At 35.1% G+C, this 24,867-nt stretch overlaps 2 protein-coding genes across 10 annotated transcripts in view; one reads left to right on the top strand and one right to left on the bottom strand.

Moving 5' to 3' along the window:
- Nucleotides 1–16,353, bottom strand: part of abi1b (abl-interactor 1b) — a 26,475-nt gene extending 10,122 nt beyond the window's left edge. For 4 of the 5 annotated variants that reach the window (XM_058799150.1, XM_058799165.1, XM_058799160.1 and 1 more), the window contains exons 1-3: nucleotides 16,073–16,353; nucleotides 8,782–8,949; nucleotides 4,492–4,668 (exon numbers count right to left, since the gene is read on the bottom strand). In XM_058799150.1, coding sequence (XP_058655133.1) covers nucleotides 4,492–4,668; nucleotides 8,782–8,949; nucleotides 16,073–16,228 — 501 coding nt within the window. In that variant the 5' untranslated portion in view covers nucleotides 16,229–16,353. The other variant, XM_058799173.1, reaches the window with a different exon arrangement.
- On the top strand, nucleotides 15,348–24,867 carry acbd5b (acyl-CoA binding domain containing 5b). 5 transcript variants are annotated; one of them, XM_058799219.1, is made up of 15 exons: nucleotides 15,348–16,052; nucleotides 17,371–17,473; nucleotides 17,589–17,709; nucleotides 17,872–17,944; nucleotides 18,041–18,176; nucleotides 18,276–18,392; nucleotides 18,499–18,633; nucleotides 18,862–18,920; nucleotides 19,999–20,188; nucleotides 21,144–21,355; nucleotides 21,873–21,920; nucleotides 22,024–22,133; nucleotides 22,265–24,556; nucleotides 24,645–24,726; nucleotides 24,808–24,867. In XM_058799219.1, the coding sequence occupies exons 2-13, from the start codon at nucleotides 17,386–17,388 to the stop codon at nucleotides 22,281–22,283; spliced, it is 1,308 nt and encodes a 435-aa protein (XP_058655202.1). In that variant the 5' UTR covers nucleotides 15,348–16,052; nucleotides 17,371–17,385; the 3' UTR covers nucleotides 22,284–24,556; nucleotides 24,645–24,726; nucleotides 24,808–24,867. The 5 variants fall into 5 exon arrangements, with proteins under 5 accessions (XP_058655202.1, XP_058655175.1, XP_058655186.1 ...); XM_058799192.1 differs by lacking the exon at nucleotides 15,348–16,052 and adding an exon at nucleotides 16,887–17,059; XM_058799203.1 differs by lacking the exon at nucleotides 15,348–16,052 and adding an exon at nucleotides 16,939–17,066.

Here is a 24,867-nt window from a genome sequence, read left to right as displayed (position 1 = left end):
AGTAAACAACTAAATTTAATTTAACACATATTACAGATTATTTTAAAAGTTAAAAACCTATAATCATAGCTGTACAGCAAATATGTGACCCTGGAGCACAAAACCAGTCTTAAGTCGCTGGGGTATATTTGTAGCAATAGCCAAAAATACATTGTACGGGTCAAAATGACCGATTTTCCTTTTATGCCAAAAATCATTAGGATATTAAGTAAAGATCATGTTCCATGAAGATATTTTGTAAATTTCTTAACGTAATGTAACAAAACTTAATTTTTGATTAGTAATATGCATTGCTAAGAACTTCATTTGGGCAACTTTAAAGGTGATTTTCTCAATATTTAGATTTTTTTGCACCCTCAGATTCCAGATGTTCAAATAGTTGCATCTCAGCCAAATATTGTCCGATCATAACAAACCATACATCAATGGAAAGATTATTTATTCAGCTTTCAGATGATGTATAAATCAAAATTTCGAGAAATTGATACTTAAGACTGGTTTTGTCGTCCAGGGTCACATATGTTAACCATCTTTCAAAGAAAACTGCCTCAAATACGTATTTCGCAGAATTGTTGGTATTTGGTCCACAACAATCTAGCTAAACTAATACGAGTTAATATGCCATAAAATTATAGAAAAATGTAATTTTACACTCCCATACTCCTCAAACATGTTGCTAACAATGTATAATACCTTTTTTTAGTAAGTCATTAATGAAAATGATATAATGCTTAACAGTATTTGGTAACTGCTTTTAGAGTCAAATACAAATATGTAAAAAAATATTTAAATATATATTTAATGGATAAAATCAGACATTTGTGACTGAAGTATATACTAACATTGGGGTTGGTAAGCTTTTTTTTTTTTTTACATTTTTGAAAGAAAAAATGTTCGCCAAATGCAATAAAGTAATATTGTGAAATATTATAAAAAATAAAATAAATAAAAACACATATACATACATATATATATATATATATATATATTATGTGTGTTCTATCTCCGTTCTGTCTATCCATACATTGATACATACATACATACATACATTTATTTATTTATTTATTTATTTATTTATTTATGAGTAGTTCATTCAGTACCATGGTAAATATAAAATAGTACTTACTTTGTTATTACCTATTTATTAGGTAAGAATTTTAAATAATTAAAAATTGTAATTTAAACACCTTGTTGCAAAAAATACTAGTAATGTTCAGTAACATATTAGATTTTGGTGTGGTAACATAATTGAGCTTGATAACTTTAAAATTTTACTTGTACTGTTATTGAATTTTGAAAAATTGTTATCAATCCAACATCCACCAATTATGATAATGGCAAACATAAAGTTGTGACTGATAGCAGAGGAGAGAGGCGTGTCCTCGGAGTATGTCAATCACAGGTGACGGACACAGAGAGAGCATCATTTGATGAGTTAAGTGTCCTAATTACAGAGGCAGTATGAGGGCAGCCTGCGGGCGTTTACTCCGCCGAGGGGGAAAAGGCCAGCGCACATCAGTACCAAACTAATGAAGCAGTTAAAACAGGTCTCGGGGTGAGCTGCCGGCACATGCCCTCAAGATCTGCCTCAATTATATGTACAGGGACTGAAAAGGCTGAACAGCTAGTGAATAATGTTGACAACACACCATCCACACCAATCATGGCTTTATCCCATAAAAACCATAAAAGACACATAAAGGTCAACGTAAAAAGGCAAAGACATCTTTCTTAATTACATCTCACTTCAGATAGTGACAATCTAATGTGATAACATCGGTAAGAGGGTCCAGAGAGCAAAGTGATGTCATTATAACAGCTCAAAACTGACACTGATGGACATGAATAATTTAATAACATGAATATCGTGAGGGAAACCCGAGAAGGGTCTACACATACACACACACGATCATGATGGATCAAGTTCTTTATCAGTTTGTTGAATCCGCTTTTGAATACTGTTAATACGGTAAAGCAGTCAGGTGTAGTTTGCGCATCATTTTTATTCATTTCATCAAGGAAAAGTCATTTCAAAATTATCCAGTTATGATTATAAACGGTCTGAACTACACTTAAAGGGATGGTGCACCAAAAATGAAAATTCTGTCATCATTTACTCACCCTCATGTTGTTCCAAACCTGTATCAGTTTCTTTCTTACTCTGAACACAAAAGAAAATATTTTGAAGAATGCTGGTAACCAAATGATTGATGGTAGCCATCAACTTCAATGGCATGGAAAAAAATACATAAGTCAGTGGCTACCGTCAACTGTTTGGTTACCAACATTCTTCAAATTATCTTTGTGTTCAGCAGAAGAAAGAAATTCACAGGTTTGGTTCGAGTAAATGATGACAGAATTTCATTGTTTGAGTTTGAAAACAGCAACATGATAGAAATAACAGGTTCTCTTATATTTTATTGTATATTAACTAGTCACATTTTATTCCAACATTGGATTCTTTTTTACCTTTTTCTGTACGCTTATACGTGTTTTTTTTTTTTAATCATAAATTACGACATGTAGTATAGACAGAATTGAGGTCTTGTTTTTTTTCATGGTTTATTAAAAAAAAAAAAAAAAAAAAAAAATTCATACTTAGGTTTAGGGTTTTTGAATAAATTATAAATCAAAAGTCGCATGTAGAATTAATGTTGACTTGTTAGCTTAGAGAACACACACACACACACACACATATATATATATACAGTGAGGAAAATAAGTATTTGAACACCCTGCTATTTTACAAGTTCTCCCACTTAGAAATCATGGAGGGGTCTGAAATTGTCATCGAGGTGCATGTCCACTGTGAGAGACATAATCTAAAAAAAATCCAGAAATCACAATGTATGATTTTTAACTATTTATTTGTATGATACAGCTGCAAATAAGTATTTGAACACCTGTCTATCAGCTAGAATTCTGACCCTCAAAGACCTGTTAGTCTGCCTTTAAAATGTCCACCTCCACTCCATTTATTATCCTAAATTAGATGCACCTGTTTGAGGTCGTTAGCTGCATAAAGACACCTGTCCACCCCATACAATCAGTAAGAATCCAACTACTAACATGGCCAAGACCAAAGAGCTGTCCAAAGACACTAGAGACAAAATTGTACACCTCCACAAGGCTGGAAAGGGCTACGGGAAATTGCTAAGCAGCTTGGTGAAAAAGGTCCACTGTTGGAGCAATCATTAGAAAATGGAAGAAGCTAAACATGACTGTCAATCTCCCTCGGACTGGGGCTCCATGCAAGATCTCACCTCGTGGGGTCTCAATGATCCTAAGAAAGGTGAGAAATCAGCCCAGAACTACAGGAGGAGCTGGTCAATGACCTGAAAAGAGCTGGGACCACCGTTTCCAAGGTTACTGTTGGTAATACACTAAGGCGTCATGGTTTGAAATCATGCATGGCACGGAAGGTTCCCCTGCTTAAACCAGCACATGTCCAGGCCCAACTTAAGTTTGCCAATGACCATTTGGATGATCCAGAGGAGTCATGGGAGAAAGTCATGTGGTCAGATGAGACCAAAATAGAACTTTTGGTCATAATTCCACTAAACGTGTTTGGAGGAAGAAGAATGATGAGTACCATCCCAAGAACACCATCCCTACTGTGAAGCATGGGGTGGTAGCATCATCTTTGGGGTGTTTTTCTGCACATGGGACAGGGCGACTGCACTGTATTAAGGAGAGGATGACCGGGGCCATGTATTGCGAGATTTTGGGGAACAACCTCCTTCCCTCAGTTAGAGCATTGAAGATGGGTCGAGGCTGGGTCTTCCAACATGACAATGACCGAAGCACACAGCCAGGATAACCAAGGAGTGGCTCTGTAAGAAGCATATCAAGGTTCTGGCGTGGCCTAGCCAGTCTCAGACCTAAACCCAATAGAGAATCTTTGGAGGAGCTCAAACTCCGTGTTTCTCAGCGACAGGCCAGAAACCTGACTGATCTAGAGAAGATCTGTGTGGAGGTGGGCCAAAATCCCTCCTGCAGTGTGTGCAAACCTGGTGAAAAACTACAGGAAAGCGTTTGACCTCTGTAATTGCAAACAAAGGCTACTGTACCAAATATTAACATTGATTTTCTCAGGTGTTCAAATACTTATTTGCAGCTGTATCATACAAATAAATAGTTAAAAATCATACATTGTAATTTCTGGATTTTTTTTTAGATTATGTCTCTCACAGTGGACATGCACCTCGATGACAATTTCAGACCCTCCATGATTTCTAAGTGGGAGAACTTGCAAAATAGCAGGGTGTTCAAATACTTATTTTCCTCACTGTATATATATATATATATATATATATATATATATATATATATAATGTGTGTGTGTGTGTGTGTGTGTTCTCTAAGCTAACAAGTCAACATTAATTCTACATGCGACTTTTGATTTATAATTTATTCAAAAACCCTAAACCTAAGTATGAACAATAGAAAGACTGATGCTTGTCTAGTAAACATCAAACATGTCAAACTTACTTTAACACCGTGACCCACATCATCCAGCAGGGTGTAATCTATGGGCTTCCTGATGTAGCGCACGGGCCGCTCCATGTTGCCGGGGGCGATGATTTTGTGGGTCCGAGATGTGTTTTTGTTGGTGGTGAGGATCCCGATCTCTCGTCTGGCAACTTTTTCTTTATGAATGTCCACAGTCTAAGTGAAACACAAGGATGAAATTCTGAATTGTAAATATATCATGTCCCAGTGTATATACTGCTTCAAATTGTGTATGAATGACGTGCGAATACTAATGAAACGTGACCTCATTAGTATTCGTAGGCATTTGTATGTAAAGCAAGGTTCTTGCACACATATATTTGGATAGGAACAGATAAATAAATTGAATGACATTAAAAAATTTTAATGGATCTCATTATACATAAATACAGTAATTCAAAGAATTCAGTATCTATTGACCTTCACAGAGGATTCATATAAATCTGTCCATACATAAAATTATTTACATTTCAGAACATGTCCAATTACTGATACATTTTAAATTTGTATATACCGTTTTTTTTTTTAAAGAAATTAGTACTTTTATTCAGCAAGGATGCAATAAATTAATCAAAAGTGACAGAAGACACATTTATAATGATTTATAAAAAATTTCATTTTAAATAAATGCAGCTCTATTGAACTTTCTGTTTGCCAGTTCAACATTGATAATAATAAATGCTTCGAGCACCAAATCAGCATATTTTAGAATGACTTCTAAAAAGGATCATGTGACACTGAAGACTGGAGAAATTGCAAAAAGTGTAATATTTCACAATATTAATGTTTGTTTTCACAGTTTTTTTTTTGTTTTTTTTTAATCAAATAAATCCAGCTTTGGTGAACATGAGATATTTGTTTTAAAAAGATTACCTTATTTAAATGTAGAATAAATATAATTTTGGAAGGCTTGTTTATTATGTATTATATAAGTAATAACACAATTTTGGAACAAATGTTTATTTTACATACACTGATAAAAATGATTTTGTGGTGAAGTAAATACTACAGAAAAACAAATGTAATTTTTACATTAAATAATTTAGTTCAGGCAAGAATTAAAAAAAAACAAATAGAGTAAATTTAATATTAGTACTCAATTTAAGCTTGTAGAATTTAAAGTTTGAAATATAAGTATATTTTACTTGGAATTGTTTGTTATTTACTTAAACAATCTTTGTAAAAATATCAACGTCATGATCCCGTTGTTCCCATCATGCACTTGGGCATGAATAATTAATAAGGTAAGAAGGTTCGAGATGTATTTACAGTTTTATGGTTGCTTTTGTTGTTAGGTTAAGTAACTTGCTGTTTTGTGACATTTTTTACTCATCACCATCATTGTGTATCATGTGGCAAGTATTCAGGTCTCGGTGTTCATTCAGTTAATAACATATTGCCTTTAAAAGAATAACGAGCCGTCTACTTGCTTACATACGTGATTATTTCCTTTGCTAATTTTACATAACTTAGTTAAGTAGTTTTTACTTAATTCCGTATTTAAATTTTACTTAAACAAATGTGTGCAAAACCTTTTTTTTCCAGTGTACAAATACCTTTTATGATCTCCTAATCTGCTCATAAAATCAGATTCTCACGCTTTTTTTTTTGTGAACTTACAAGGAATTTGAATTTTCACTGACTATTCAGATATCTTTGATTCAGAATTCAATATTTTAAAACAAACAATTTCTCATTGGATCAAATGTTATTGGCATTATCTTGTCACAGGCATTACATGTAAAATGGTTTGTTGATCTCTGAAACGCTTAACTTCTGTCACTATGTGTTTGGTTTTATTTTCTACTATCCCAAGAACTAGATTCTTAAATGACTTCTTCTGGGGAAGGATGGCAATTTCCTGATTTTGGATGAATTGTCTCTGTTTAAAATGGCAGACACAACAGCTCTTACCACTTCTCCTGCCTGGATGTCTGGACACCGATGATGGGATGTGAGACTTTTCTGACATAATTTGCCTGCCATTTGTGTCTATCTTCTTAGAGACAAGTGGTGGCAAACTAGTTCACAGGAGCCTTTTAACTTCAGAAGAAGGCAAATCATTAGATCTAGTTTCCATTAAGGCTCTGCAAATCTACTCTAGCACATAATGGGGGAACGGGATCTCTTATTACCCTTAATAAACACACTCCATCTCCCACTTTGGATGAAAGAATTCACTCCTACATTGTGTTCAAATGGTGATGCATGTACAGAGGAGACTAAAAGTGTCTGAGATGCTCTTTACAAATCATGGCTTGCAGTAAAACTAAGCTTACGTTAGATAGGACTGAGCTCAGGCTCTAGTTATTACGGCATGTCAAGCATTATGATTATTTAATTTCCAACATATTCAATGCAGTTAATCACCCTCTAGTCTAGTCCGTGTAAATCTAATTATTTATGCATATTACATAAATAAGTGATGGCAGTCAGGAACAGCAGAGCATGTGAGATCGTTTTTGCATTTGGTGCTCCTCTCACACGCTAATATGACAAAATTGCAAGGGTCGATTGCAACACTCGATGGCAGGTAAACTGGGAAAAATTGAAAATTTGAAAAATTGTTTCAAAGCGGGTTTATTGAAAGTTGTCAATAAGTTATGGCGATCATTTTTGTGTTAATTTTAGGTTTTGCTGTAAGCAAGAGTAAATATTTCTCAGAAAGCATCAGTAAAGATCCAAATGGTTGTCTTAAGTGAAAACTAGTAGATTAGCAAAGAGACTGATTTGAATTTAAGATTTTCCAAATTTAATTAGAAGTCATTTAAGCGACAGTGTTGAGAAATACAGGGTATTGCTTTAATTTCAATTAGTAGCAGCTCTGATTTCAGGCAGAATTACTTTAACAAGATAGTGTTCCTTACTGTGGTCGCAAATTAGTTGTGTCATTGTAAAAATAAAAAATAATATCATGGAAAGGATTTTGAGTTACCTACCTCGAAGTAATTTAAACAGGGAGCTGCCAGAAGGTTAACACACAATGATTTAAATCAAATTTACTAGTCAGAAATATTTTTTTTACAACTGTTGTGTTTATTTAAATTTAGTTTTTAACTGAATGAAAGAACAAATGAATAAATGCCAACATGTTCAATCCAGTATATTGGTAAAAAAAAAAAAACACTGTAGGTGATATTTTTGTCTCTTTGTTTTTTAAAAGCACAATATGTAAGATTTTTGTAATAAAATATCCAAAAACCACTTGCACAGTGTGATATAGTTCATGCAGTTGTGTACTTACGTTATCCCAAAAGTTCCCAAGAGAAATTCTCATTTTTTTTTAAAATAATGGCTTGTCCCTGGTCATTGTCGCCTATCAATAACGCAATATCCACACTATCCTCGGTTTGCGCTTGTATAAAAAAAAAATAAAAAAATAAAAAAAAAGGCTGCCATACAGTTAAATTAAAATGCATTACGGCTGTCGCAAATAAAATAAAAATGAAATTAAAAGTGTTGACTGCATTAAATTTAGATTTGCTCAATGTTGCACCATGATTCTTTTTACTCGTTTTTACACACACACAAACACACACACACACACACACACACACACACGAGTCTGTTGAGCTTATGAATGCAATGGCCAATCAGAGGCGTTCAGATGAGTCATCGCTGAAATGCCGGAGTTTTGTTCGGTGCACACGCTCGCTGACTGAATTCTGCTCTCTCGCGAATTCTCTCATCAAAAACAACAAAGTGCAGATGTACGTATGATGCAAGTAAGAGATTCATTCATCAAACAGTGCATAGTCAGCTTTACTGATTATAATGGGAGTTTTTTGAGAGTGCTTATACTCGCGCTAGACTGAAGTCAGTCATAATATTCTTTGAACCTGTAAATGTTCTTTGCTAGCTTTCTCTGCATAATTTATTTGCTGTTTGAGTAACTGTGCAAGGTACAGGTAATAAAAAAAATTCATTCATTACCTCATCCGTGATCATGATTCGTGAATTCCATACATCTCTGGATGGTGACAACAACATCTCCCATCGTTCCACTCTCCTTCATAGCGTCATCAAGCTTCGCCTTTGTTATCGTTTTGAAAATGCGACCTCTAGCAGCAAAAACTTACATATTGTGCCTTTAATTTCTGGATTTATAACAATAAAATAAAAAATTCAAACCCTGACTCTAAATTTTTCACTGTGTTAAAAGTAGTCTGAAGATAACGGATCTTTTTTTTGAATCTCCAATGAATCAAAGCATGCTGGGTAAGGAACACCTGGTTGTGTTTTGTTGGTGTTGTGGTGCCCAGGGCTGACCTGAGAGATGTGGTTGATGGAGGACTCCATCCTGCGCAGCTGTGAAGCCTGAATATCCAACAGCTGCAGCACATTGTTGGCTAAGGCATTGATCTGATAGGCCACGCTCGCCAGGGACTGGGTTGTATAGGCTTTGGTCTCCTCAAGGGCTTTCCTCTTGTCTTGTGCCTAAGCAGAGAATACAAAATAATGATACCACAAGTTTTAAAGACATAGTTTGCACAAAAATGAAAATTCTGTCATCAGTTACTCGCCCTCATGCCATTTCCAAAGCTGTTTGATTTTCTTTCTTTTGCAGAACACTAAAGTATTTTGAAGAATGTTGGTAACCAAACAGTTTTGGTGACCATTGACTTCCACTGTACGGACAAGAAACACTGAGATATTTCTCAAAGTATATTATTTTATGCTCCACCAAAAAAAGATGTTCCTTCCTAAGGTGCTTGTGAAAAATAGTTTCAAGCCAATCATCCACAAGAAATGATTTCCCAAACTAAAAGCTGTCGTGACTCTTGTGAATGATGATGAAAAAGCATCTTGGAATTCCTAATGGACTCTAGAGGAAATATTACATCAGATCGGACTGTCATGTGGAAAAAGACATTGGCTTCCCGATGAAAGGTCAGTGATTCTAAGAGCGACATGAGAAGAGATGGGTAAGTAGAATACTAGATAAAGGTTCTGTAGGATTATCCATTATAAGTGAACTACTGTTCAAAGCTTTTGGGTCAGTATGATTTTTCTCTAAAAGAAATGAATACTTTTATTCGGCGAGGATGAATTCTTTAAAAGTGACAGTAAAGTCATTTATAAAGTTACAAAAGATTTCCATTTCAAATAAATGCTGTTCTTTTGATCTTGCTATTCATCGAAGAATTCTGAAAAAAAAAAAAAAAAAATGTACCATGGTGTCCACAAAAATATTAAGTAGTACAACTGTTAGCACAACTTTGATAACAATAAGACATGTTTTTAAGTAAATCAGCACATTAAAATGATTTCTGAAGGATCATGTGGCACTGAGTAATGATGCTAAAAATTCAGCTTTGCATCAGAGGAATGGATTATATTTTTTTAAATATGTAAAAATAGAAAAGTTATTTTAAATTGCAATAATATTTTGCAACAATTTTTTACATTTTTCTTTATTTTAATTTTTTTATCAAATAAATGCAAACTTGGTGAGCATAAAAGACTTTTCAAAAACATAAAAATGTTAACAACTGTACGGTAAAATATACAGTGCCTTGTGAAAGTAGTCATACCCCTGTTTCATACCATACTTTTTTCCCTACATCAATCTACACGCCATACACCATGATTGTAAAGCAAAAAACAGGTTTTTAACATCTTTGCAAATTTATTAAAAATAAAAAACTAAAATGATTCCATTGCATAAGTGTTCATACCCTTATCTGGGACAGTTGAAATTTAGCTCAGGAGCATTCATATTGCTTGTAGATGTTACTACACTTCGAGTGAAGTTAACCTGTAGCAAATTCAATTGAATGGGTATGATTTGGAAAGACGCACATGTCTTAATAAAAGGTCTAACAGCTGATAATGCATATCAGAGCAAAAACCAAGCCCTGAGGTCAAAAGAACTGCCTGTAGAGCTCAGAAACAGGTTTGCGTCAAGCCACAGATCTGAGGAAAAGTTCAGAAAATATTCTGCTTCATTGAAGTTTCACAGAAGCTTGTAGTCTCTGTTACCCTTAATGGAAGAAGTTTGAAACAACCAGGACTCTTCCTAGAGCTGGACTCCTGGCCAAACTGAGCAACTGATGGAGAAGGACTTTGGTTAGACTGGTGACCAAGAAGCTGATGGTCACTCTAGTTGAGCTTCATGATCATATATGCAGATGGGAGAAACCTACAGAAGGACAAACATCACTGCAACACTCCACCGATCTGGGCTTTATGATGGTGTGGTCAAACTCAATCCTCTCCTCAGTGAAGACACATGAAAACACACTTAGCATTTACAAAACAGCACCTAAAGGACCCTCAGACTCTGAGAAACAAGATTCTCTGCACTGATGAACCTTAATACCAAGCATCGTGTTTGAAGGAAACCAGCTCTGCTCATCACCTGCAGAGTACCATCCCAAAAGTAAAGTGTGCTGGTAGCAGCCTCATGCTGTGAGCTGTTTTTCAGCAGCAGTGACTGAGGGACACATCAGTGTAGAAGAAAAGCTCAATGCACCAAAATATAGAGATAACCTTAATGAAAACCCAGTCCAGAGCATTCAGAACCTCAGACTGGGCAGAAGGTTCATCTTCCAACAAGACAATGAACCTAAGCACACAGCAAGAGTGGCTTATAGACGACTCTGTGAATGTCCTCGAGTGACCCAGCCACAGCCTGAGCTTGAACCCAATCAAATATTTCTGGAGAAACCTGAAAATGTGCGTCTGCCCCCATCCAACCTGACAGAGCTTGAGAGGTGAAGAGGTGAGGAGAAGAATGGCAGATAATTGCCAAATGATGATGAGCAAAGCTTGTCACATCAAACAAAAAAAGACTTGAGACTGTAAAGGTGCTTCAGCTAAATATTTAGTTCAGGATATGAATACTTATGCAATGTACTTATTTCAGTTAAAAAAAATAAATAAATAAAAATTATGAAGTTGTGACAATTCTGTTTTTGCTTTGCCAGTATGGTGTATGGAGTGTAGATTGATGTGCGAAGAAAAGTAATTTAAAACAGTTTAACAAGGCAGCAACATAAAATATGAAAAAAAAGGGTATAAATACTTTTGCAAGGCACTGTATACTGTAAGTTGCTTTAAATAAACATACTATTTTTAAAAAAATTGACTAAAATCTGGATAATAGCATGTATACAAATTTATGTAACTTTTACGTTAAAAATTTAGAGTTATTATTGCAAAAAAAGGAAGTGATCAAGACCCCTGTAATATAATGATTTGAGAAAGAAGAAAGTGACTGCAGTGTGATATGACAGATATGAGACAGGTGGTTTAGCAGTCATTATACAAAAACATTTGACCACAGAATGCCGTGAATGACCGATAAGACGTATTTTATACAGTCATGTAATAAAGCAGGAAATTCTGTAAACTAATGTGACAAATGATCCTAAACAAATCTGATGAAACCAGCAGGCAATGAAAAACTTTAGTTAAACAGTTTTCAGACAAGAGCATGATGCAACTGAGACACCATTTTAGCGCTAATCCATTTCTTATTGTTTCTGAAATTCAAAAAATTTCACATTTCAAACAATTTCCTGTTTCCTCAGTGACTTACTAGTTAGCTTAGCATCACAGACATGAACAAACATCAACACTAAACACATGTGGACTTCTCACTCTGCTTTTTAAAAGGAATTAAATATACGGAAATAATGTTTTATATGATTTTAGCACATTTCTATGTGGTTGCTCATTCAAGTCAAAGTCAAAAACAAGCCTACTTTTCAAGTCTCTGTGATTCTGGTTCATAAATAGTGTTCAATTCACTCCTTTAATGTAAATATATGGGTTTGTTCAAATCCCTAACCTCAAATATGAGCAATAGCAAACAGCACTTTGCTGCATAATTACCAAATCTTCTTGGTCTTGAATCTACCAATTATGAATAGCAATGAATTCCTCGCTCTGCTGCAATCACTTAAACAAAAAAAAGGTAACTGAATTAGCTGTAGCATACTGATAGTGACCATGTCAGAATACTGTGACATGAATCCCATAGCTGACTCTAATCTTATATTGTTAACAATTAGCCTGCGACAAGCATGCAGCACTGAGTGCAGGTCTGCTTCAAACACCACCTGTTCCTACTCGTCAGTCCCTCTCAGCTGTTCTCAGACCATGTGTCCGTCGCCACGGGGGAAATACAGATGAATGGACACTTGAATGTCCTGGCTGTGATGATATTCCACAATGTCCTACTTAGACTGCTGCCCAACAGCTCTAAAACAATGAATGACTTATGATTTAGAATTAGTTTTAATAATTAATAATGTGATCATTTATCAGATACTACTGGGCTTTCACTTATTATGTCCAAAATGTCATAAGTTTTGACTATGATTCCTATTCATACTTCTAAATGTACACCGATATTTAAAAGTTTGGGGTTTGTAAATTGTAAATTGATTTTATGGTATCAAAAATGCAAAAAAAGAGGGCTACTAGGATGCAAAACTCTCTAATATCTCTGTGCTCTTTGGCACAAGGGAAAACTTGTCTATAAATCTGTGTTGCAAAGCTAAGGCACTCGAGAACTTATATTAAAAAGCCTTTATTTTATGGTATATTTTATACTCACCAAGACTGCAGTGCATTTATTTGATCAAATTATAGACTATTTTGAAAAAACTAGTACAATTTAAATTTTTTGATACATTTTAAATTTGATTTGACATTAAAAAAACAACAACAACAAAAATAACACATTTTGTAATTTATTGCAAAGCTGAATTTTCAGCATCATTATTCCAGTCTTCAGTGTCACATGATCCTTCAGAAATCATTCTAATATGCTGATTTGCTGCTCAAGAAACATTTATTATTATTATCAATGTTGAAAACAGTTGTGCTGCTTAACAGTTTTGCGACAGCTCTGATGCATTCAGGATTGAATAGAGAAAGTTCAAAAAGCATTTCTTTGAAATGGTCATTTTTAACATTACAAAATGCCTTTACTGTCACTTTGATTAATTTAAAGACTCCTTACAGGATAAAAGTAATAATTTATTGAAAAAAAACAAATAAATCTGGTGGGCAAGGAACAGAAATCTTAACTCTCCTTTCTACTCAATTGAAAGCATCCTTCCGAAATAAAAGTATCAATTCTTTTCAAAAGAAACAAAATGCCCTAAATTTGGAAGATAGTCTACAAATTCTGTGTCACGCTCAAATGAACACATTACTAAACTATGATTCATTCTACATGACACATTCTAGAATTCATTCACAAATGGTTTTAATACTGATTCAAAGGGCAGGGTAGAAAGACATGACTAACTTCTGTCTAGTGCCAGAGAGCCCTGCTTTGGACCAGAACGATTCACCCACCAAAGCCACAAGAGAAACATCTTTGAATCATTTAGACCTCTGTGAATATCTGAGAACGTATCACTGCTAAATCACTCACATGAGGGTTCAAAGACAGAGGCTCTCCACTAAATATGCAAAACACCATTAGATTCCCAACATTCTTGCTCTCATACTGTTTGCATCTTTCTAAATGTATTATTAAAAATTATTTTTATTAGTCAGAACATACCAGAGTATTATAACCATACTGTGATATTGCACAAATGTGAAGGCAAAAACTATTCACATTAAGGTTGTAACTTCAAATCTATAAGATTTGCACAATTTAGAGAACAGAAGACTGAAAAACTCTCGACTGTTGTCACGGTTTTCATTACACAACGCAATAATGAGCCGTCAACAGATGACTGATATAATCTCATGGGCTTTTTAAATTAATTTTCCTACATTATTTATAAAACTGAAGTGTATTTTTTGTCATGCACGTCAATATAGGATTTGCAACCGTCAGAGAATTCAATTAGCTAAATTGTTATTTTATATAATGTGTATAGATAGTAAAAATTGTAACTGGATGATATATCATTTCGAAGGCCTTTGAATCAAAATGTAATCGTATCGCATCATGGTCTAAGGTATCGTATTGGCAAACATTATATTGCTGGCTAAGAGAATTGATGTCAGATCATATCATGATGAAATGTCCCATTTACACCCCTTTCATTAAACACATTTTATCAGCAAAAAAACATTGCTATATATTTCCAAATAGATCCAAAACATTCCCCAAAACAAAGCCGCATTTATCAATATGATAAAAAGTAGGGACAGAGCTGTGAAACCAAACTACTTTTTTTTTTTTTAAATTAAACCTCTTCCTCATACATATATATTGCTTTTCCTAAGTTCAGTAAATTTGAATCTATAGCTGGCTTTATGGGTAGTGAGAGAGAAACAGAAACTAGCTATGAGATGAAACCAGATCAAATGGTACGGTGTTAAGAACATCCCACCGATCACAAATTTCACCAAAATGAATTTCAAAGTGAATGTTATTTTTTCCAGACCTAATATCAGGTAAAGCTGTGTCTAAAGAACTTGTGTTTTATATAACTAGATGCTCTTAGTCCATATGTAGAGCACTGAGGGTTAAACAAATACTAAGGTTTAACTAAACAACTGATCATCATCCACCTAAATGTCCGTTTGGTGATGCATGAACCTGTGATTCGAAGGAATGATCATTTCTTTCTTATTCCACTCATCATCACTGCAGAATGTCACAGGCATGCTTTAATAAAACACAATAGACATGCATCAAAACAAAAGATTGATACATTAAATGAACTTCTGGGATTATCGTTTACTTTGAAAGAACATACTGCAACATTTGGACATCCGAAGCCATGCTTCCCAACAGGCTCTCTCGCTGTGTGAGTGAAAAGGCTTGAGTGAGAGACAGACACATTAACACACAGGTGTGTCAGCAATAACTAATTCACACCATCACCGACATTTCGCGTCTAGGCGTCTCGCCATTCTGCCTCACAGGCAATACACATTTGCAACACACACGCGCATAAATGATATTCACTGCACTGGTGGTGAAACGCTTTTATTTCACGTTCCACCGGCATATAAAACGTGGATGAAGTTCAATAGCGTTTAGAGGTTGAAATGAATATCGAATATCTGGGCTTTCATCACATTCACACGGTCACCCAAGAGGCATGACACCCGTCTGGACCCCGAAAGAAAGCAAACAGCAGAATCCCGCGGACAAATGAAACATTGTAGCATCCAGAGCATGACGTGTTAGTTCGAAAAATGACGTATTGGCTTCCAACACATTTGCAGTCGATACATTGACGCCGCTTGACCTGCAATATGCTATTAGACATCGGAAAACTAGATTGGTTTGCTAACAACCTTTGAGGCGATATGTTGACCATTAAGCTATTATATCTTTTTTTTTTTTTTAAAGATCTGTCTCCATCCATCGTAGCGAAAGCGGCACGTCTCTGACACACCCTCCGAAAGTGAATTCGTGCATTGTGTGCATCAGCCCTAAACAACGCAAACATCGTCCAAATACAAGCGCTCAGCATTCATATTCAAGGAAGATATCACGCCTCGCTGCGCCCTCGTAAGCGTTTTGATGAGGATCCTCTGTAACGCTACATATGCAGTGCTCGCGTTTCAGTCACATCCACACTGATTCAGACAATACATGAAAGGAGAAGGTAATTTCTTCGATCCATACCTGCACATAATTGTTCTCGCAATATTCCGCGACCCTTGAAAGGTTTTGGTAGCTCTCCACAAGGGCTCTTTTTCCAGCCGGGATTTCTTCCTCTAACAACATTTGTAGCTCTGCCATCTTACATCCCTCTGCATTGCTCTTCTCCCCCTCTTTCATTGAAACCAGCGGAGCTTCGCTCTCCGACAGGAGGTCCCTCGCCTGGCATTGTGGGATTCCCGTTGGCTCCTCTTTTTCAGCAGGCCGACTATTCTCAACGCGGCGCTTTACGCACTGTGCTGTGATTGGCTGTTCGGCTCTCAGAATTCGTTACGGGCCAATGGGAGAGGAGTACGATTTTCTCAGCGATGAGAAATACCGCGATTTTCTACAACAGCATTCTGACCAGAATGTGATATTGGACAAACAGCAGAGTTGCACCGAGGGCTGTATTAAGATTTTGTGTTATTTTGTCCACTGTTGCGGGCAATGTTTTTTAGACATTAAGAATGTGCCGCTGTTTTAAATTTCTTTAGAGGTAATCATAGGCTTGCTATACCGTGATGATAATGCTATACAAATATTGGTATAATAAAATAAAGTAATAATAATGCGACAATAAGTTATGAACAAATACTATGCACTATGCTTTTTAAGCACTAAAAATTTAAAAGCCAAAACGCCCACAGCCTTACAAGTAAAAAGCATTAAAGACCTAGAAAATTTATCCAACGGAGCCGATGTTGTTAAAAATAATAAAACTATTGTATATTCTGAATTGATCTATTCTGAAACTGGACAGCTTCTTGCTAAAAATCTCTGCATGAGCAAAAGCCGTTTAAATATCCTTTCGCAAAGCATTGTGGATCATTTAGGCTAAAGGCGCGCTACATTCTATTCATCACTATTGATTCCGGCGTCATTGGAAACTACATTACCCGAACTGCATCTGCTTCAGTTAATACCTAGGACGCACTGAACAGTTTTTTTCAGATGGACGGGACACAGGAGGCGAGTGGTAATAATTTTATGTGGTGTTTTGCTTTTTGTTGTTCAGTGTCCTAAATTTCGGGCATTTTTAAAAAGAGTTTACACAGTAGTTTCTTAGTATGGCGAAAGGTTCATTTTTAATTTTTAATGGTTAATTAATTAACTAACCTGATATTATACTACTAATTAACCGAAGGTGTGCAATATATAATTAACATATCAAATAAGTATTAAGTTTACATTTAAATAATTACCTTATTAACGTGATATGCTTATTGGTCCACGTCTGTTGGTTAAATGTTTATTGCATTTTCTGACAATCTGTCAATCAGGATGTAGTCCTGTGCATGACACGAAGGGCAATGGAAGATCCCAAATCCATTCAGAGGAGGTTTGAAGCGGCTGTTAAAGTCATCCGAAATTTACCTGAAGATGGTAATACCTCTTTATAAAGTATTAAACATCAGTGTCAAGTATTGAACTACATGGCTTTTTAAAAAAATTACAATAAAATATCTAATTTTAATAATTCTTTCCTCATTTCACACAGGCTCCTATGACCTGTCCGATGATATGCTGGTTATATTCTACAGTTACTACAAACAAGCTACAGCAGGACCATGTAACACCCCAAAACCAAACTTTTGGGATCCTATTGGTAAAGCTAAATGGTAAATATCAATCACCAAAATATGATTTTTTTTTTTTTGTAGATGATTTTTAACTCAAACCTACATGCCCATTTTGAATATGGTGTATCTATTCAATTGAAACGTTTACTTTTTGTAAATATAAATATGCGTATTAAACCCAGACACACATGTTCTTTGCAGGGAGGCATGGAAAACCTTGGGAAACATGTCAAAGGAACAAGCCATGATGGAATATGTTCAGGAAATACAGCTGGTTGGTAGTTGTATAGATTGCAGAGATGAAGCTCTATCATATTGAGGTATCAATAAAAATAGTTTAAACCAGAAACAATCAAATGTTTTATCATAGATAATTGAAACCCTTCCGGTCACAGACAGGATGGCAGAATTAATGGACGCTCTTGACCCATTTTATGAGATGGCGGATGATGATGATGATGACGATGAAGATGAAGCCGTCAGTAAAACAGCACCCTTTTCCACAGGTACTGTATTTAGAAGCATTTGAAGTGCTTAACCATAAGATTTGTCCTTATCTGTGCCTGTTTAATCAACATTTCATATTTTAATGAATTTTGAAACAGGAAACACTTACGCCGAAAAAACTGATGATGATGCTGCTGAGAAAGTTGAAGAGGGGGAAGGTGAAATTAATGGGGAAAGTAAGGAAGATGACATGGAGATGGAGGAGAGGAGGAAAGGTACAGCAACAACTTTGTCTTTATTTTGTGAAAACGGCAAGACAGTGATCTGAAATGATTCATACCACTGTATTTGAGGACTTCTCAGCTCTTTTCTATTCTGCAGACTCGAGCACATTTGCAGCAGGGAGAGGAGGTTTATCGCTGTTTAATGGAAGTGAGGAGAACAGCACGTCCTCCTCAGCCGATGACGCTCATAGTTCTCTGAACACGGAGGAGGAAGAGGAGGAATTGGCTCATGGTAGAGTTTCTGGTCTTTAGCTCCATTTCTAGGCCCAAGGTGTATATATATGGTTTATCCCACTAGCAGTTGTGTTGGAGAATACAAAACTTGGGGGCCACATTTTTCACTCTGATTAAAAAAGATTTAGCAGTCATTTAATGAAACTGCATTGGCATATAAAGCAAAGAGCGTGTCTGTGTTTGAAAAATATGATTTTTATGATCATTCTCACCAAATATCACGCAGATGACTCAGACGATGAGATGTACGGTGACTCAATGGAAAATCCAGCAACACAAGAGAAGGTAAAGTCTCCAGTGATGATTTCAATTCTTTCACAGGCTCAAGAAGCTTAAAAATAAAGAAAAAGAAAAAAAAAATACATTTTGCATAATTAAAATAAATCCTATTGTAGAACAATCATAATTCTCTGTAATATAGAAATGTTAATTATGATTTAAATAAAAAAATATTGTATTGCAGTAATTTTATGGCTCGAGTCATAATTTTTTTTTGAAAGAAGTCTCTTTTGCTTACCAAGGCTGCATTTATTTGATCGAAAATACAGTAATATTTTAAAATATTATTACATATTATTTTCATTTTAATATATTTTAAAATGTAATCATTTCTAATATGCTGACTTCTTAAACATTTCTTCTTATTATCAACGGTTGTGGAAACTGTGATACAGTTAATTTGATAAATAGAATTGATTTAAAATAATAATCTTTTGTAAGAAAATTAAAATCTTTTTATATAAATATAATGCAAAAAAATCTCGTCTATATGATTATTTGGAACTACAAAAAGAATTCAAAAAAAGAAAAAAAAGGTCCTAAAAATATTCATAATTGTCCTATGATTTTTGGCTTAAATAGGATTACCTTTTCTTTTAATTTTGAGGTTCAGTGTGACCTGGACATGTGTGAGATTTGTGAAATTCACTCTATAGTATAATGCTATTTCAGTTCTTTCAATGTTCTTATTAATAAGCTGATTAACTTATTAAACACTTTCATGTTGACCTTAGTATTGAAGTCTTCAAATTCAGACAAACTCTTGAAACAACAATCGTTAATGTGATTTATAATCTGGGTTGAGTCCATAGAATCCATCATGTTATGAGGTCACTCCGATGCATCATACATCACCAGAGATTTGAAAGTGTTAAGTGATTCTTGGCAAAAAACAAAGTATGACTCGAAATGCTTGGCAAAAACATGAATTGAGTGACATCAGCTGGAGTCCATCAATAGAGAGTTAGGATAGGCTTGTGACATTTTTGGAGAGAAAGAGAGAGAGAGAGAGAACGAAAGGAAGAAATGTATTTGTTTGTCATGCCAGAGCGATATAAATGGGAGCATGTGATGCTTTCCCTAGGGTTCGGGAGTTCCCAGGGTCCATTTGGCAGATGTGAGCGTGGCTGGGGCCCACATGCACCAAGAGGGAAACAGAGAGCCTCGGTGTGGGAGTCAGGATGGAAAGCCGCAGGGAGCTACACCCCCCGTCCCCCACCCACCGACACTTGGACCGGTCCGAATTGACAGAATCTCAGCTGGCAGTGGAAGAGGTTGGGCTCGAGTCAGTGTTTGAATAAGTCTTGAGCACCGTGACGTCAACAACCAATAATGTGATCAACAAGCCAATTTTCCACCAGCATTTGTATAAACGTACAATGCGAGTGAATACTATTATACTTCTGCTAGGAATCATTTCCTAATAAGGCAAGACTGTTTTGCTATTGCATTGTGGCCTTTATTGTAGTCTATATTGGTATTTATTTCCTTTCATCACTATGAGCTTGTAAGGCCAATGAAATAATTTTTTTTGTTTATTGAAACTTTAATCAAAATATAAAAATGTTTGATATTGATGCATAAAAATTCAGATGTATCAAATATGATATATCAAATATATAATATTTAATACATCTGGATTTTATTGCTCATATAGTATGATAAAGTGAGAATATGGAGCTCATACTTGAGGAGGGAAAAACACCTTCATTTTATTCAGAGGGTGCAAAAATATTAATTTTGGTGCAGTTGCTGGTATTTATATGGTCAAAATGTAAGATGTAATTCTGATAGCTTTTGATGTAAATCAGTGAGATAGCAGAATACATATAAACATCAAGTGTCACTAACAAATAATCAAATGCAGTACAAATAACTTTTCCTCAAAAGCTTGATGGATCATATTTGATACTAACATTTTAACATGTTTTTTTCAAAATAATGGTGTATGGATAATCAAGTAAACCTAAGTTGCTTCAGTCTACTAAATGTTCGTCTTAAAATATTAATAACAATAGAAAAGTTATTCTATGACAAAGCAGGCGTTATAGGGTTAAAGTATTTAAAATGTTGTTGTTTCATTACAATTGTATTATATGCTGTGTTTATGTAACCATGTCAGCAGCAGAGATTCTCTACTGGAGATACACTTTTGTAACTCAATGTTAAATTCTGATCTGGAAACCATTTGAAGCATATTTGGATGATTTATATTTCATATATTCTCAGGCCATCAGTTAACAGGAACTAACCTACCAGATGAACATGATAACTTATCAGAGCACAGTTGCCAAGGAAATGGTCAGTGCTGGGAGACGGAAGAGAGGGCAGACAAACAGGCGTTTAACCCACAGATCGCTGTGATATTGTCACAGTTACAGGACAATATGCAGGATGTGCTGCACAGACTGACCACACTGGAGCTTCTCACAGCATCACAAGTAAGACCAGCACCAAAATATGGCTCAATACATGTAAACCACAAGCCTAGATGCTCACCAAAGCTGCGTTTACTTGATCAAAATACAGTAAAAGCAATGTGAAATATTATTGTAATTAAAAAGAACTGTTTGCTATTGTAATACATTGTAAAATGTTATTTATTCCTGTGATGCAAAGCTGGATTTTCAGCATCATTCCTCCAGTCTTCAGTGTCACATGATCCTTCAGAAATCAGTCTAATATGCTGATTTGCTGCTCAAGAAACATTTCTGATTATTACAGTATATCAAATTTGAAAAGTTTTTCAGGATTCTTTGATAAATAGAAAGTTCAAAATAATAAAATATATACTGACCCAAACTTTTGAATGGCAGTGTATATTCTGAAATCAGATCTTAGTTTTTTTTAGAGTAAATACCATAAAACCTTAAATTGCTATTAAAACTTTGAGTACAGTTACAGTTGATATTTAATCTTTTATATGCTTATGTTATGTTTTGTTTTGTTTTATTTTAGGCTGAAATCCTTCCCCTCAAAGCTCGGCACTCTAAGTCACCAAAAAAGGTCTGTTTATGTTACTTTAAATACTTGGAATGTCATCGTCTGAAGTGCCTCTTTATATTAATAGAAATTATTAATCGTGTCTGTATTTATCCTGTTTTTTTAGAGGTTGCCCTGGTGGCCTTTAAACTTGTCCCCTATCACTGTAGCGCTAACAGTTATCTGGCCCTTCGCTGTGCACTGGCTGGTGCAGTTTTACTTGCAGAAAAGGAAGAGGTAAGAATTTGTTCATGCACTGTTAACTATAAACTATATGTTGATAAAAGTACCCATTTTCTTTATATTTAATGTGAACAAATAATGTTGAGTAAAACGCTGTCTGTGTTGCATCTTTGTTGTGGTTTTAGATGGTTAAGAGTGAAGTGAAGATTCAGGTACAACTTTGCAGCTCCTGAAGACTTTCAAGTGGTCTGGACGTATTTGATATGTATACAACAGTGAATATTGTGATGCCACACTGAGCCTCAGGACCTTAGTAAGGACTTAATGAGGATACACACTACTGTTCAGAAGTTTCAGTAAGATGGAATTAATACTTTATTCAAAAGTAATAGTAAAGTCATTTATAATTTACAAAAGATTTCCATTTCAAATAAATGCTGTTCTTTTGAACTTTCTACTCATCAAAGAATCCTGAAAGAAATGTATCACGGTTTCCACAAAAATATTAAACAGCACAACTGTTCAACATTGATCATAAATAAAAAGTGTTTCTTGAGCAGAAAATCAGCATATTAAGATGATTTTGTGAAGGATTATGTGACATTGAAGACTGGAGTAATGCTGCTGAAAATTCAGTGCTTCATCACAGGAATAAATTACATTTTGCCGTATATTAAAATGGAAAATAGTTTTTAAATTGCAATAATATTTTACAATATTACTGTTTTTTTTTTTTTTTTTTTTTTTTTTACTGTATTTCGGATAGGCTTTTGAATGGTAGTGTTCAACACATTCACACTGTTTCTATTGTGTATTAATGGTTGTTTATTTGACTGAGTGCAGGTAGTTTACATATCAGCTTTTAAAGATCCTTTTTTGTTATGGCTTTTGCAAATGGATTGTGGACAACAGTGTTGGGGAATGTTACTTTTAAAAGTAATGCATTACAATATTGCATTACTCCTTAAAGTAACTAATTACATTTATTTTTATGGAAAGTACTGCATTACGTTAATTTCGCATTACTTTTTAAATATAAGCAGGGCTTGATTGTTTGTTTGTAATATAAGAAGTTCTATTTATAGCAAATGTGAAAGCCCTTTCACACCAAAAAGTGTAATGAATAAACCTCAGGCTGAAGGAAAAGTAAATAAACGTCTGTAAAGTAGAACGCAGGAGAAGAAGGAAAACACTCTTCAGCAATAAAAACAACAACAATGAAGCACAATTGTTAGTTTATTTAAAGTCATTTTTGCTTATTAGTATGGTTGAACTGGATCATCAAAGGTCGGCAGGAAAGACATTGGTTAATAAAATTGGATTAGATACATTTGTGTTATTTAACATATTTAATTATTGCAGGTTTGCTCATATTCTGAGTTTGCATTTCACTGTTTTAATTCATTTTGAGGAATACTAAATCTGTTTTTTTTGAGAGTGGGATGAATTAATGCACATTCACATTTAGTCTAGAACTACAGTAACATCATGTAACATCAAATTAAAAAGTAATGCATTACTTTACTAGTTACTTGAAAAAGGTAATCCGATTACGTAACTTGCGTTATTGTAATGTGTTACCCTCAACACTGGTGGACAAATTCACTGTATCAAGAGAATAGCTCAGACTGTCTTCCTGATATGGATGTTTTCAGAGTATATGTGGACCATTAAAAGGATGCAAGAAGTCTATTTTTTTTAAGCTGCAGACATACATTATTTATAAGTGTGTTATTGTAAAGTGGGTAATTCTTTTGTAAAATGAATAGTGTTTGAATGGATAATTGTGTTTTTGACTGCTGAAAAGACAATGTGTAAGATTTGTCCTAAAATCAGAGACTCAGTGTCGGCCCATTGAGATACTGTAGTGTTTTCCACACGGACTCTAATAAAGGGACGACAATAACAATCTGGTTGTGTCCAAAAACTTATCAACATATACACGGGGTAGAGAAGCATTAAACCTGGTCTGAGAGCAGCTACGTCCAAACAAAAACTATAAATTCATTGTCTAACTATAGAGCTACCTTTTTACGGACATAAACACTGCTTAGGACGGATAGTTTGTGCAGTCAAGAACACTACTATGGCGAAGGTATATGAATATTAATTACGTTTGATGACGTTCGCCCAGTAAACATCGCTGATTGGCTGGTAGACGCTACGCTCCAGCAAGCTGGCGAATGAACGTCCAGGATATTGCTTTATGAATATTAACTTACTCACGTGATTGGACGCCCCAGGACAGTTACCACGCAACCTGTTTAATATTCATGATATGCCTTTGCAGTAGTAGGATTCGTAATTTACGAGTGCAGATGGATATATGTGCACGTGGTGAATCTGTAAGCTATTTTTGTATGTGACATGCGTTGATTAAATTTGAGATTTATGGATTAAAAAAAAAAGGAGGAGAGTTGATGTATATTATGATGGACGAAGCAAATCCTCCGAACTGGATCCAGCAGCACGCCGTAGTAAGAGCGAGTCGCTTTCCTTTTAATATAAAGTGATATATACACTGCATATTTGGACAAGTGTAATTTAATTAAGTCTTCTCTTTAGTATCAAGACCTGATGCATTTAGATGTCGGTGACAGTGCTCAAGTATATGCTGCCTTCCTGGTGTACATGGATCTGACGGAAGGTGAGGACAGTAGGCTACTTAGTTAGAAGTGGAACATAGAATTTATAAAAAGATTGATAACCCTTTTGTTTTCTTTTGAAGTGCGTAAATGGAAAGAGGTGGTTGGAGTTTCCTGTCCAGAGTTACAGGCGGTTCTGCTGG

Source organism: Onychostoma macrolepis, chromosome 02 (assembly GCF_012432095.1).
Source record: "Onychostoma macrolepis isolate SWU-2019 chromosome 02, ASM1243209v1, whole genome shotgun sequence".
In the NCBI taxonomy this organism is placed as follows: Eukaryota; Metazoa; Chordata; class Actinopteri; order Cypriniformes; family Cyprinidae; genus Onychostoma; species Onychostoma macrolepis.
This window is presented reverse-complemented; position numbering and strand designations above follow the sequence as displayed.